This window comes from Bufo bufo, chromosome 11, assembly GCF_905171765.1.
Source record: "Bufo bufo chromosome 11, aBufBuf1.1, whole genome shotgun sequence".
Taxonomy (NCBI): domain Eukaryota; kingdom Metazoa; phylum Chordata; class Amphibia; order Anura; family Bufonidae; genus Bufo; species Bufo bufo.
The window spans coordinates 45,571,198-45,586,493 of NC_053399.1; the positions used below are offsets into that span (position 1 = coordinate 45,571,198).

General features: G+C 45.2%; 1 protein-coding gene across 1 annotated transcript in view; it reads left to right on the top strand.

Moving 5' to 3' along the window:
• Nucleotides 1-15,296, top strand: part of RALGAPA1 (Ral GTPase activating protein catalytic subunit alpha 1) — a 188,629-nt gene that overhangs the window by 23,171 nt on the left and 150,162 nt on the right. The window contains 3 exon segments of the mRNA XM_040412867.1: nt 10,312-10,422; nt 12,942-12,991; nt 13,861-13,918. Of these exon segments, the coding sequence (XP_040268801.1) occupies nt 10,312-10,422; nt 12,942-12,991; nt 13,861-13,918 (219 nt within the window).

The window sequence follows — 15,296 nt, forward strand, 5'->3', positions numbered from 1 at the left end:
AGTCGGCGAGGAGGGAGACTAGGAATGCGTGCCCAGTCCGGGTCCGCGAGAATGACTGGCAGACCATCGGACCTGATTTTCCAGAGAAGACGCGGAATGAGTGGAAGAGGAGGGAACATGTAAGGAAACGTAAACTGCGTCCACAGGATCAAAAGGTGTCCAACGTCCGAGGATCCTTGGACCTCGCGACGAAGTTCTCTACCTTGCGGTTGAAGCAGGAGGCCGTGAGAGCCACATCCGGCTGACTCCCATCACTCGCAGATGGCGAGAAAGACCTGTGGATAAAGAGCTCATTCGGCAGGATCGAGTCTCTCTCGGCTGAGAAAGTCGGTGATCCAGTTGTCGACGCTGGGGATATGAACTGCCGACAGAGCTGGAACATGGAGGTAAGCGTCCTTGATGTCCATGGATGCAATGACCGATCGCAGGGACTCCATCCGGAAATGGCGGAGTCGAAGGAAGCGGTTGAGGGCTATGAGGTCTAGGATGGTACCCTCCTTTTTGGCGATCACAAAAAGATTGGAGTAGAATCCTCAAAAACGGTCTTGAAGCGGAACCGGAAAAATCACTCCCTGCCGCAGAAGGATGAGAATAGCCTGAAAAAAGGAATGGGCGGCGGAGGAAGAGGTCAGGGGGGATGAGCGAAAAAAAACGGGGTGGAGGTGGCGACCGGAACTCCAGTTTGTAACCCTCCGAGATGACTTCTGGTACCCAGACATCCAAAATGTGAGCTAGCCAGACATGCTGGAACAGATGAAGATGACCTCCCACTCGACTGGGGGACGGCAGAAACCACACGTCATGCAGAGTAAGACTTGGGGGTATAGGGCTTGGAGCCCTGCTGGCAAGGACGCCAGGGAGGGTGAGGCTTGAAAGATGGCTTGCACTTCTGTCAACGCCTGACAACTTATCCTCAGAGCACGCTTCTTGTAATGAGGATGCGTCGGAGCGAGACTCCCCGGGAGGAAATGGGGGACGCAGACGCCTTTCGAGGAGAGGGTGGTCTGGCCTGTTTTGCAGGACGGCTGCGATGGGGAGTAGCAGAGGGGTCCCCAGAGTCTGACTGGTCAGAGGGTGACTGTCCTGCCAAATGCCCCACCTTTTTCACAATGGCCCTGTTGGACTGGGAAACGTCTTGCACCATGATAGACAGAGAAAGCACCCACTCCGGCTCTACCATGGGCTGGGCTGGGGGGGTGGGACGACAGACATTTGACAAGCACAGAGGGCTACCCGTAACCCCCACAGAAGATCCGTCATGCAGCTGTTAACCCTTTCCCCGCCTGGGGGGGGCAAGGCTTCGTGGGGGTCATCCACAGCATTTAACTTAAGAAGGGGGAGAGGGGGATTGGAGCCAGGAATACTTACCCGTCTGGCGTGTTCTGCCCCCCATGGTTCCAGCCGGGTCACCACCTTCGGTGTGTGGCTCCTTGGAGAGGGTTGCTACACCGGAAACAGAGGGGACTTGTCGTGGGCGGCCGTGGTGACCCGAAGGCTGGCAGGATGCAGAGGCTTTAGGAACCTGTGGTCCTCCTTGTCTTCTGGTGACTTGGAAGGAGCAGCGGGTTTGGGGACCCCTTGGTCTCCCATCTCCTGGGTGGAAGTGCAGGCAGCTAGGACTGCCTGTAATCCCGCTAGAAGAAAAGAAAAGATCAGCAGACCTACAAAGCAGGGAGGTCTGCCTCCTACGGACACTAAGCTAAAACTGTTTTAGCTTGGTCCCTGTAGGAAAGGTATAGCTGGAGGGAGGAGCTCACACTTTTGTGCTTAGTGGCGGCAGCTATACCCACAGTCAAGCCTGTATCCTTCAATAATACGGATGAGAAATACCATTTTGTACGAATCTAAGCTTTAAAACAAGACCAGAATCATAGTCTTAGCTGGTTTTCAACCTAAGATACAGCCTTTAAAAATGAGGCCGAGTGTGAGAACTGCGGATTTATGCATCCCTCACTGGTCTTATGGCTATAGCTCTGGATGTATTATAGCTAACACTGTGATCCTAGTCCTGTTTTTAAAGCCTAGATTGTCAGCTTTGACATCGCTCTTCTCTATCAGCAACAAGTACTATGAGGTATGTCCTTGGCTACTGAAGTGCCACTCTGCAAGTACATGTGAGACACACCCTTGGAAGGAAAATAGTTAATGCTGCATTTTTGGTGATTTTGTGCTTCCAACATTGTGGACACAGTTTGGGGATTTCTTGTGTGCTGAAGTTGGCAGTACCTGTGCCATTTTCCTTTTTGTATCTTGATTCTTGTAGGAGTAGGACTTGAAAGAAACCTTATTAGTTCCTTGCACTGCAGACTCGAAATGGAAGAAGTGACTTTGTGAGTGTGTATCATTTTTTAACTTGTATTTTTCTACTTGATGGTGGTGTTTTTTTTTTTTCTTGGACCTAAATTCCTCACTTTGTATCCACCTTTTCTTTACGTGATACATCCGAGGCTTAGGGGTCTGGGCAGGAACTTCCTTTCTCATTGTCTAACACCACTTGACATTTTTATTGTTTTGTCTCCAAAGCTCTTTCTTCTCCATGGTTTCCAAGTTGCAGGGCTAAAGAATATTAGTATCTGTGTCTCCAGTAGATATACCAAGCCCTTTCCTCACAATTCGACTTATTTATTCAAGTAGCTGAGGCTTATTCCGCTTTGCCCTTTGTATTAAAGTACACTGCCTGCCCAAAAAAAAAGTCGCCACCTGGATTTAACTAAGCAAATAGTTATGAGCCTCCTATTGGATAATTACTGCATGTGCGATTATCTTTCAGCTGGCAATAAGTTATTTAACCCCAACTGGTGCAATGAGTTGCTTCTCATTTTTTAAACAACCCTGTCGCAAGACACATCTCATGGTCGTGGAAAAGATGTTAGTCTGTTTGAGAAGGGTCAAATCATTGGCATGCATCAAGCAGAGAAAACATCTAAGGACATTGCAGAAACTAAAATTGGGTTAAGAACTGTCCAATGCTTTATTAAAAACTAGAAGGATAGTGGGGACCCATCGTATTCGAGAAAGAAATGTGGCGGGAAAAAAATCCTTAATGATCGTGATAGGCGATCACTTAAACGTTTGGTGAAATCAAATCGAAGAAAAACAAGAGTAGAACTCAGGGCTATGTTTAATAGTGAAAGTAAGAGCATTTCCACACGCACAATGCGAAGGGAACTCAAGGGATTGGGACTGAACAGCTGTGTAGCCGTAAGAAAACCACTAATCACCGAGGCAAACCACAAAAAAAGGCTTCAATTTTCTAGGGAGCATAAAGATTGGACTCTGGAGCAGTGGAAGAAGGTCATGTGGTCTGATGAGTCCAGATTTACCCTGTTCCAGAGTAATGGGTGCATCAGGGTAAGAAGAGAGGCAGATGAAGTGATGCACCCATCATGCCTAGTGCCTACTGTACAAGCCTGTGGGGGCAGTGCCATGATCTGGGGTTGCTGCAGTTGGTCAGGTCTAGGTTCAGCAACAGTATGTGCTCCAAGAATGAGGTCAGCGACTACCTGAACATACTGAATGACCAGGTTATTCCATCAATGGATTTTTTCTTCCCTGATGGCACGGGCATATTCCAAGATGACAATGCCAGGATTCATCGGGCTCAAATTGTGAAAGAGTGGTTCGGGGAGCATGAGACATCATTTTCACACATGGATTGGCCACCACAGAGTCCAGACCTTAACCCCATTGAGAATCTGCTGGAGAAGGCTTTCCGCAGTGGTCAGACTCTACCATCATCAATGCAAGATCTTGCTGAAAAATTAATGCAACACTGGATGGAAATAAATCTTGTGACATTGCAGAAGCTTATAGAAACAATGCCACAGCGAATGTGTGCCGTAATCAAAGCTAAAGGCGGTCCAATGGAATATTAGAGTGTGTGACCTTTTTTTCGTCAGGCAGTGTATATGCTCAGCCTACGGGGAACCAGCTGAATTATCAACTGAAATTAATTAAAGGGCACCTATGATTTTAACAAGCTTCTGACATGTCATGTGACATGTCAGATGTTTTGATCGATGGGAGTACAGGTGCTGAGACTCCCACGATTGCTAAAGCTCTTGGAGCAAGTGGTGTTAGGATTTGTAGAAAGACCTTAGACCTTCTATGAATCTTTATAGTTACCACTCTCAGAGGAGAGCCTAACAGAAATGACGGATGCAGCACTCATCTGAGCACTTCAGTCCTGGGACCACAGGTTACTGCGATGCTCTCTTGGCATCAGGCACATCATGCCTCAGCCACTTTTGTTAGGTATCGATTCTATGGCAAATAGTTCCTACATCATGTGCCCCTTCTTTATGATTAAGTTGGTCTTTAATGTATCTGCAGACTTTTGGGGACTTTTTCTTTCTTTCTTTCTTTCTTTTTTTTTTTTTTTTTTAAGACAAGCATTTAGTATGCCAGCCTTGAACTGGTGTGCCCTGGAATACAACGTGAAAAATGGATTATGAGATGCACACCTCTTAATAAGTTTGGCACATCTCAAACAAGTCCTCCAGTAGCCTAAACCAAAAAATCATGTTATGTTCACCCCTTTCTCCAGAATCCTCCTCTGCAGCACTGGTCCAGTCCTCCTGCCGCTGCTTGTTTACAGACTGCATCGGTGATGTTCCGGTATACAGCATGTGACCACTGCAGCCAATCACTGTCATCAGGATTAGACTGTTGAGAACAGTGATTGGCTGCAGAGGTCATATGGTCGTGCACATGGTTCCTTTTTTGTTTTCATTGAAGTTGATGGCAAGCTTTTAATAGCATTTTGAATGAGAATTACGCAGCAGAAAATACCCATTTCAGTGGCTGATGACGTGTGAACACAGCTTTCTTATGTAGTGGAAACCACTGGTTGGTAGAACACACAAAGGGGCTGCAAAGTGCTGGTGTGTAAAAATCCCCTATCTTTTTAGATCATTCAGTACAGGGCTCCAAACTGCCTCCAAAAGTTACGTGGGTTTCCATGGTCGAGCAGGTGTACACAAGCCTAATATCACCACACACAATGCCAGATGTCATCTGGATTGGTGTAAAGCAGATCGCCACTGGACTCTGGAGCATTTGAAACATGGTGTGATGAATCTGGCAGTCTGGTGGAGGAATCTAGGTTCGTTGAGTGCCCGCAGGATGCTACCTACTTAATATATTAGGGGGAATTTTTCTGTTTTCTGGTGTCGGTCATAAACCCCAGTTTTGCAACTTTTTAAATGCCGTTGTGACTGTTTTTTTTATATCCACTAGCCTGCTCCTCAACATAAATGAAAGTCCTGCTCCAGTAACGCTTGGCCCATCACGCCGATCTTGATAAATCAAAGCCATAATGTCTACGGTAAAATCTAGGAATAGTTGTCTGGGTTTAGGCTAGACCCCTTATATCCAGAGAAGAGTAATGTTAGTGCTACAGCGTACACAGACATTTTTGAACAATTGTTGCTTCCAACTTTGTGGCCATAGTTTGGGGAAGACCCTTTCATGTGCCAGCATGACTGTGCCCAAAGTCAGATCTATAAAGATGTAGTTGGGTGAGTTTAGTCTGGAGGGATTCTGACCTCAACTTAATCGAACACGTTTTGGATGATTTGGAATTGTGAGCCAGATCTCCTCCAACATCAGTGCCTGGCCTCATGTTTTTATGTCTGGATGGGCACAACGTCCCACAAACCTAAGAGCCCGAGCACCTTCACTTTCTCACCACTGATCTAGAAAGATCTAAAAAAGGTCAGAGAATATGAAGAGCTTTATTTGTGTGTATAAATCATCTTGTACTTGGTCTAAACGTATTTTGAGTGGGTGTTTCCTACTCTGAGCACAAAATTGGTTTTCACGTAATTAGAACTAAATATATTGGTTTCCAAGAAAGCTGTAATAGATGTGACTGTGCCTGGGTCATGGTTAATCGGCTTGTTTTCAGAAACAGATTACTAAATAATTGCTTGCATTGTAAGATTTTACAGCTAAGTACCGTAAAAAGGTTACTTTTTATTTAATTTATTTTCATCCGTTTTAGGTATGTGACCGTTGTCATTTTTTTTTTCTCTTGACATTAGTATGAAACCCTCTCAAGCATTTAGTTTTTTTTTTTTTTGTTTTTTTTTCCCTCAAATCAATTCAACATTTCTGAGAGTTGCTTAGAGGTATTCCCATCACATTTCCACCTGTTAACCAGGCAATTCAAGTTTGAAGGGGCTCTCGGACATGAGAAACCACTTTTCATATGGGGTCACTACCAAGTTCCCTTCTGCTCTGCTTTCGATCGCTGCTTGAGGAAAAGGGAGCACGGTGCTGGACTTTGAGAATTGGTTAAAACTGAGTATTTCTTCCGTTTTTTCATCTCAGAACTCCTTTTTAAAGGAGTTATGTAAAGAGGATAGGTGGTCAGTGTATGGCTGTTGATTGAGACCCCTATCGACCACTAGAACAAGGGTCCCTGTCATGTATGTAAGATGGAGGTGCATTAGTGTAAAGGCTAAGCATGTGCATGAGGAGGAGCATTGTGTCTGGATGACCATTCTGGTAATTGTTGTGTATAGAGGTCATACACATTGGAGGACTGTTGGCTGGATCTGGTAGGTCTGGGTGACCATCTAAAGTGCTTTAGGGTGTCCAATGGCAGATAGTCAGGTCCAAAAATATTGGGACATCGACACAATTCTAACATTTTTGGCTCTACACACCACCACAATGGATTTGAAATGAAAAGAACAAGATGTGCTTTACCTGCAGACTGACAGCTTTAATTTGAGGATATTTACATCCAAATCAGGTGAACGGTGTAGGAATTACAACAGTTTGCATATGTGCCTCCTACTTGTTATGAGACCAAAAGTAATGGGACAATTGGCTTCTCAGCTGTTCCATGGCCAGGTGTGTGTTATTCCCTCATTATCCCAATTACAATGAGCAGATAAAAGGTCCAGAGGTCATTTCCAGTGTGCTATTTGCATTTGGAATCTGTTGCTGTCAACTCTCAAGATGAGATCTAAAGAGCTGTCACTATCAGTGAAGCAAGCCATCATTAGGCTGAAAAAACACAACAAACCCATCAGAGAGATGGCAAAAACATTAGGCGTGGCCAAAACAACTGTTTGGAACATTCTTAAAAAGAAGGAACGCACCGGTGAGCTCAGCAACACCAAAAGACCCAGAAGACCACGGAAAACAACTGTGGTGGATGACCGAAGAATTCTTTCCCTAGTGAAGAAAACACCCTTCACAACTGTTGGCCAGATCAAGAACACTCTCCAGGAGGTAGGTGTATGTGTGTCAAAGCCAACAATCAAGAAAAGACTTCACCAGAGTGAATACAGAGGGTTCACCACAAGATGTAAACTATTGGTGAGCCTCAAAAACAGGAAGGCCAGATTAGAGTTTGCCAAACGACATCTAAAAAAGCCTTCACAGTTCTGGAACAACATCCTATTGACAGATGAGACCAAGATCAACTTGTACCAGAGTGATGGGAAGAGAAGAGTATGGAGAAGAAAAGGAACTGCTCATGATCCTAAGCATACCACCTCATCAGTGAAGTATGGTGGTGGTAGTGTCATGGCGTGGGCATGTATGGCTGCCAATGGAACTGGTTCTCTTGTATTTATTGATGATGTGACTGCTGACAAAAGCAGCAGGATGAATTCTGAAGTGTTTCCGGCAATATTATCTGCTTATATTCAGGCGAATGCTTCAGAACTCATTGGACGGCGCTTCACAGTGCAGATGGACAATGACCCAAAGCATACTGCAAAAGCAACCAAAGAGTTTTTTAAGGGAAAGAAGTGGAATGTTATGCAATGGCCAAGTCAATCATCTGACCTGAATCCGATTGAGCATGCATTTCACTTGCTGAAAACAGAACTGAAGGGAAAATGCCCCAAGAACCAGCAGGAACTGAAGACAGTTGCAGTAGAGGCCTGGCAGAGCATCACCAGGGATGAAACCCAGCGTCTGGTGATGTCTATGTGTTCCAGACTTCAGGCTGTAATTGACTGCAAAGGATTTGCCACCAAGTATTAAAAAGTAAAAGTTTGATTTATGATTAATATTATGTCCCATTACTTTTGGTCCCTTAAAGGGAACCTGTCACCTGGATTTTGGGTATAGAGCTGAGGACATGGGTTGCTGGATGGCCGCTAGCACATCCGCAATACCCAGTCCCCGTAGCTCTGTGTGCTTTTATTGTGGAAAAAAACTGATTTGATACATATGCAAATTAACATAAGAGTCATATCTTACTTGTGTGACCAGAGAAGAGTCATATTTTCAAGCTCTGACTCATCTCAGGTTAATTTGCATATGTATCAAATCGGTTTTTATACACAATAAAAGCACACAGAGCTATGGGGACTGGGTATTGCGGATGTGCTAGCGGCCATCTAGCAGCCCATGTCCTCAGCTCTATACCCAAAATCCAGGTGACAGGTTCCCTTTAACAGGTGGGAGGCACATATGCAAACTGTTGTAATTCCTGCACCGTTCACCTGATTTGGATGTAAATATCCTCAAATTAAAGCTGACAGTCTGCAGGTAAAGCACATCTTGTTTGTTTCATTTCAAATCCATTGTGGTGGTGTATAGAGCCAAAAATGTTAGGATTGTGTCAATGTCCCAATATTTATGGACCTGACTGTATAGGGGAGGAAGAAGGATCGTGCATGTTAGATTTCAACATACCCAATCTTTATGTTAAGGGGTATAGAAGACACCACCAATGGAGTCTCCCAAAGGACTAACCCCCCCCCCCCTCCCTATGAGTGGCTTTGTGAGGATTAACTGCAGGACGAATTAATGATTGATTGTCCGACAGCTATCTAAGCTCTTTAGTGACTTTGTGGTACTTTGTTTTTTTTCTTTTGTCCTGTAAGGCTAAGGATTAAAAATGGTCAAAATCCTGCAATAAAACATAACTTTGTGAGTGGTAACAACCCAAAATGCTTAAAGGATTTCTCTAGGACTGCCGTGTGACCTACCGTAGAGGATTCCTCGGTTCAGTTACTTATAATCCTCCATATACATCCACATTGATTCAGAGGAAGCCAGCCATTAAGGCTACTTCCACACTTGCGGCAGGACGGATCCGACAGGCTGTTCACCCTGTCGGATCTGCCGTGCCGCCGGACCGCCGCTCCGTCCCCATTGACTATAATGGGGACGGGGACGTAGCTCCGGCGCAGCACGGCAGTGCACGGCGAGAGGCCGCTGGACTAAAAGTCCTGCATGTCCGACTTTTTAGTCCGGCGGCCTCTCGCCGTGCACTGCTGTGCTGCGCCGGAGCTCCGCCCCCGCCCCGTCCCCATTATAGTCAATGGGGACGGAGCAGCGGCAGTCCGGCGAAATAGCAGCAGGACGGATCCGACAGGGTGAACAGCCTGTCGGATCCCTCTTGCTGCTAGTGTGAAAGTAGCCTAATCTGTTTTATCCAGTGATATCAATGTAGTTGAAACTTCTCAGCCTTGATGGGATAATTTTCTGCTTAAAATAGACAAACAAAATGAATTGTGCATTAGTGAGATGAGATAATACAGATAAATGCTGGGCTCTCAAGGAATTGTATGAATCTATAATCCTCCAAATCCACCGCCATTGCAGATCCATCAGCAGCCTGTATTCTGCCTGATGGACTGACAGGATACCTGCCGGGAATGTCTCTACAGTACGCTGCTCTAGGAGGGGTGCCTTTGGCTTTGCTTTGTAGCACATCAACATTTAGGTAGACTTTATATTCTTCTACATTGACATATTTTTTATTTTTTTTAATCTATATTGCATTTGTATACCAGCAAGTGAGAAAATCTTCCTTCTTGCAGTATTTTCCTTACCGCATGGACCTTTGTGAGAAGTAAATATATTTGGTCATGACTGTGGCTTCCAACAAAGTTTCTACTAAATTGCAAAAATGTTGGGAAAGCTGTACGAGATTGAGGGAAAATCGAGAACATGGAGAAGTCCACTCTCTTTTATGGAGAAAACGGAGTCTATCTATGGCAGCCTGTTTGGGCTTTCCTACTACCAAGGTTCCTTTGCTCCTGATGAGGGATTCAGCTGCAAGACCTGTCACTTTTACAGTATGGCTCACTAGTTGATGGTTGGCATCAGGCCAGGTCATACCTTGGTCCAGAGCAAGTTTCCTAGAGGTAGTGTGTATACAGGTTCCCTGGGAGTCTATATGTTCTTCAGAAGTTCCTCCATGGTGATATGATTGGGGATCACTGCCCAGTACAAACCTGAAATCCAATTTCTTCAAATGGGAAACCACACAAGGAGCCATCATGACCTAACTGTAGACTTATTCGCTTTCTCTTCTTTTTTTTTTCCTCATAGAAAATGCCGAATCTATTGACCTCAGGCAGTTTTTTGAACAGAACTTCTCTCACATCTACTATGTTTTCTTTGAAAACTTTGTGATTATCGAGACGTCTTTAAAACAAAAAGGTAAGACTTGAAAGGACTTCATAATGTTTTATGTCCATTCTAGTAGTGTGTGTGCTACTTCCAGTCTTTTGGAGACCACGTTTATAGGAAATCCGTCACTTTGAACATGGTGTTTGAGCTGCGGACATCATGTTACAGAGCAGGAGGAGCAGAGCAGATTGATATATCGTTTTGTGCGAAAGGTTTTACTGACTCTTTTCCCAAAAACGATATATGAATCTGCTCTGCTCCTCCTGCTCTATAACGTGCTGGCAGCAGCTACATTGCATCTTTATGGTGACAGGTTCCCTTTAAAGAGGTTATCTGGGAAAATATATTGATGACCCACGCCAATCGGCTGTTAGAAGAGGCCCAGAGCTCCGTGAGTGTCGCAGCCTCTTCTTAGTCCAGTGATGTCACCGATCACGTGGCCTATTTGCCGCTCAGTCCCATTCCAGTCAATAGGGCTGAGCTGCAAAACCAAGCATAGCCGCTATACAATCTACAACGCTATGCTTGGAGAGCTGTCCTGAGGCCACAGAGCTCCGGTGAGCGTTGCGGCTCCCTGAAACAGCTGATCATCGGGGGCCGGGACATGGACCCCCACTGATGTGATAATGATGACCTATCCTGAGGATAGGTTATCATTACCAATTCCTGGATAACCCCTTTAGGCCCCTTTCACACGGGCGAGTATTCCGCGCTGATGCGATGCGTGAGGTGAACGCACTGAATACCGACCCATTCATTTCTATGGGGCTGTTCAGATGAGCGGTGATTTTCACGCATCACTTGTGCGTTGCGTGAAAATCGCAGCATGCTCCTCTTTGTGCGTTTTTCACGTAACGCAAGCCCCATAGAAATGAATGGGGTTGCGTGAAAATCGCAAGCATCTGCAAGCAAGTGCGGATGCGGTGCGATTTTCACGCATGGTTGCTAGGAGACGATCGGGATGGAGTCCCGATCATTATTATTTTCCCTTATAACATGGTTATAAGGGAAAATAATAGCATTCTGAATACAGAATGCATAGTAAAACAGCGCTGGAGGGGTTAAAAAAAAATAAAAAATCATTTAACTCACCTTAGTCCAATTGATCGCGGCCCCGCATCTCCTTCTGTCCCCTTTACTGAATAGGACCTGTGGTGAGCATTAATTATAGGTCAAGGACCTTTGATGACGTCACTCCGGTCATCACATGGTACGTCACATGATCTTTTACCATGGTGAATCACCATGGTAAAAGATCATGTGACGTACCATGTGATGACCGGAATGACGTCATCAAAGGTCCTTGACCTATAATTAATGCTCACCACAGGTCCTATTCAGTAAAGGGGACAGAAGGAGATGCGGGGCCGCGATCAATTGGACTAAGGTGAGTTAAATGATTTTTTATTTTTTTTTAACCCCTCCAGCGCTGTTTTACTATGCATTCTGTATTCAGAATGCTATTATTTTCCCTTATAACCATGTTATAAAGGAAAATATTACAATCTACAGAACACAGATCCCAAGCCCGAACTTCTGTGAAGAAGTTCGGGTTTGGGTACCAAACATGTGCGATTTGCATTACGATTCGCATTACAATGTTTTGCACTCGCGCGGAAAAATCGCGGGTGTTCCCGCAATGCACCCGCACATTTTCCCGCAACGCCCGTGTGAAAGAGGCCTTAAGCTTTCCCTGCAATGGTGCCCTCTGAGCACCACACCACCCAGGATAACCCAGAAAAATCCCCCTGCTATGTCCTCAGAGTTTCAGGTTGCTCATCTGTCCCTCGCCCATACTTTACACTGTAGCTCTGTTTGTTCGAATTGGCTGCAATCTATAAACACAAGCCCACCACAGAATCATTAGAGATTGGGTGTAGTATGAGTGGATTTCATTTCCCGCAAGGGCAAGGATAAAATGGGTGGAAGCTGCAGCAAACGGAACCACTTGTGATCAGGTACTTGACCCTCATTTCTGTTTTTTTCTTTTTTCACCATGCAGTTTTTAGCTTCTGTTCACATTTGCAGTGGAAGCTCTGTTAGGAGCCTCTGTCGCAGCTTCTGTCAAAAATCCAAGAAAAAATTGCACAGCCAGCTGTCGAGCAAAATGATGGACACCGTAATGGGCTCCATCAGGTGCTGTTGGTGTCCGTCCAGAAGTTACAGCACGGATTTAATTTGTGTCTATTTTCATGTGATTCCACATGAATTAATAATCCATTTTAGAGAATCTATTTTGTAACTCTGTTTTATTACAGTCCTCTGTTATTCCTCCTCACTATGTTGACCACTGGGTATCGCCATTCTCCTAGACAGCGGGGCATGTCCCTGTCCAGTCAGTGCTGACAGACCCTGACTATATTGACAAGGGTATTGGTAGGCTTTCGGTTTATTTCCATTCTTCCAGGAGGAATAACAGAGGAGTACAACAACGCTGAGTTCTAAGAGCAGATTCTGATTCCAGGTTTGGAGACCCGGCAGAGCCTCTGTCATGCATGTTCTAGCGTTGCTACTGCTTGTTCTGTACGTAATTTTCTCTTTCCTGTAAGGTCACAAGTCTCAGCGTGAAGAGCTCGATGCCATCCTCTTTATCTTTGAGGTAACAAAAGTTTTAACATAATAATCTAGAAATAAAAGCTTCTGGTGACCATTCTCACTGGTATCTTCTACAAGAAGTAGCTTGGGCCGTAGTTGCTTAGTGCCCATCTTTAAGGCAATTTTTTATGAGTTCATTTTTACTTATTTTGGGCTAAAAATTATTTTTTTCAGTTGATCTTTATTAAAAAAAAATATATATAAAATCGTCAGTTTTTGGCATAAAGGGTTATGTTTCATCTGTAGAGTATTTACTTTCAGTTTTATTCTGAGCACATGACAGCTGGATCTGTAGCCCTCATCTCTGAATTCCTGGTAGGTCATAAACACTCATTATAGCTACTATAACTATAAGGCCTCTTGCCCACGACCGTATGCCATCTGTGATATATGGTCTGTGAGCGGCATTGATCGTGCGCACGGGAGCGCACAGCATCCTAGATTACAATGATGCTGTGCACGTCGCGTCGCCCGCGGGACTATTGTCCCGCACTCATAAGATCATATTGTGCACAGCATCATTGTAATCTATGATGCTAAGCGCTCCCGTGCGCACGATCAATGCCGCTCCGGGACTTATGGCCCGCTCACGGACCGTATATCTCGGAGGGCATACGGTCGTGGCCAAGAGGCCTAACTGATAAGATATGGCTTCAGTGTTTATGAGCTGTCAGGAGTTCAGAAATAAGGGTTACACATAGCTCTCAGATGTCTTCAGCTGCCAAGCGCACATGTAACAGGTCAGCCAGTAAGTACAAATCTGCCGACAGATGGCCTTTAGAGGTCCTGCTTTTTTAATGTAATAATGTGGTATTTTCCAGTTGCAAATAAGTTGAGAAAAACTGCAAGTTTTTAACTTTTATATTTTTCTAGAAAATTCTACAACTTCTTCCTGAGAGAATTCACCAGCGATGGCAGTATCACAGCATCAGTGAGTGTCTGTTGGAGGTTGGGTTACCCTTAGTATTTGACACGGGGTTCCTTCTTTTTTAAGGCTCATCCTCTATTAGAAGGAAGTGGAACGGCACTCACCAGTATGTTGTGATAAATATCTTCAGGATCAACCGAGGGGGAATGATCTGATCTCAGCTAAAGAAACGTTTCATGCTACATGCATATCCTCAGTCTGATGGGATACTGCTCCCCCCCTTTCATCTGTCACCAGTAATATCCCAGTTAAAGGGGTTCTCCAGGATGTTGATATTAATGGCCTGTCCTCAGGATAGGTCATCAATATCTGATCGGTGGAGGTCTGACCCCTGGCGCTCTGCTGTATGATGAGGTTGCGGTGCTCCATCAGCACTTAGGCCTCTTTCTACACGTTCATCGGTCACATAGCCTAGACGAAGCACTGTCCTATAGAAGTGAATGGGGCTCAGCTGCAATTCCAAGCACAGCCGCTATACAGTGGATTGCGCTGTGTTTTGGTAAGCTGCCAGAAAGCCACATCGGTCGCCAGAGCTCCGGTAAGTGCCGTGGCTTCCTCAAACAGCTGACTAGCTGGGCTAGTCCTACAAGGCAATGTGGGCAGACTCCCATTAAGGCTGCATGCACACGACCGTGGTGTGTTTTGCGGTCCGCAAATCGCGCATCCGCAAAACACGGATGGTGTCCGTGCGCGTTCCGCAAATTTGCGGAACGGCACGGACAGCCTTTACATATAACTGCCTATTCTTGTCTGCAAAGCTTCGACAAGAATAGGACATGTTATATTTTTTTTGCGGGGCCACGGAACGGAGCAACGGATGCGGACAGCACACGGAGTGCTGTCCGCATCTTTTGCGGCCCCATTGAAGTGAATGGGTCCGCATCCGAGCCGCCAAAACTGTCGCCTCTTTTGACACGTCCTTTTTAGGAAATACTTGTATTCCCCATAAAGCGATCATTCTGGAGCATATTTTCTGTTACTCCTCCTAGAAATTTACTTAAAAAATGAAGACTGGATGTTACGATTTATCTACTCAAAGGGGTGTCCCTTCGGCACTGATTAGACAGTGTCAGAATGTGCACTGTGACACCCCCCCAAATGGTAACATTGAGGCCTCCATCTTTTCATGTATTTCTAGTAGTAATAACACAGACACTGTAATTATATGGTGCCTGCCCTTTCAGCAGAGTAACATTGTTCTCCTGCTCTTATCTCGTCTGTATGTGTAGTACACTGGTAGAGCCTCCGTCCTTCCACACCGTGACCCAGGTTCAAATCCCTGTAGGTGCAGGAAGGCAGAGGGTACCGTAAAATGTCTCGAGAAGGGTGGTCTGTTTCATCTTCCTTCAGGTATTGAGAAATTGCCTGAAGGATTCACTGA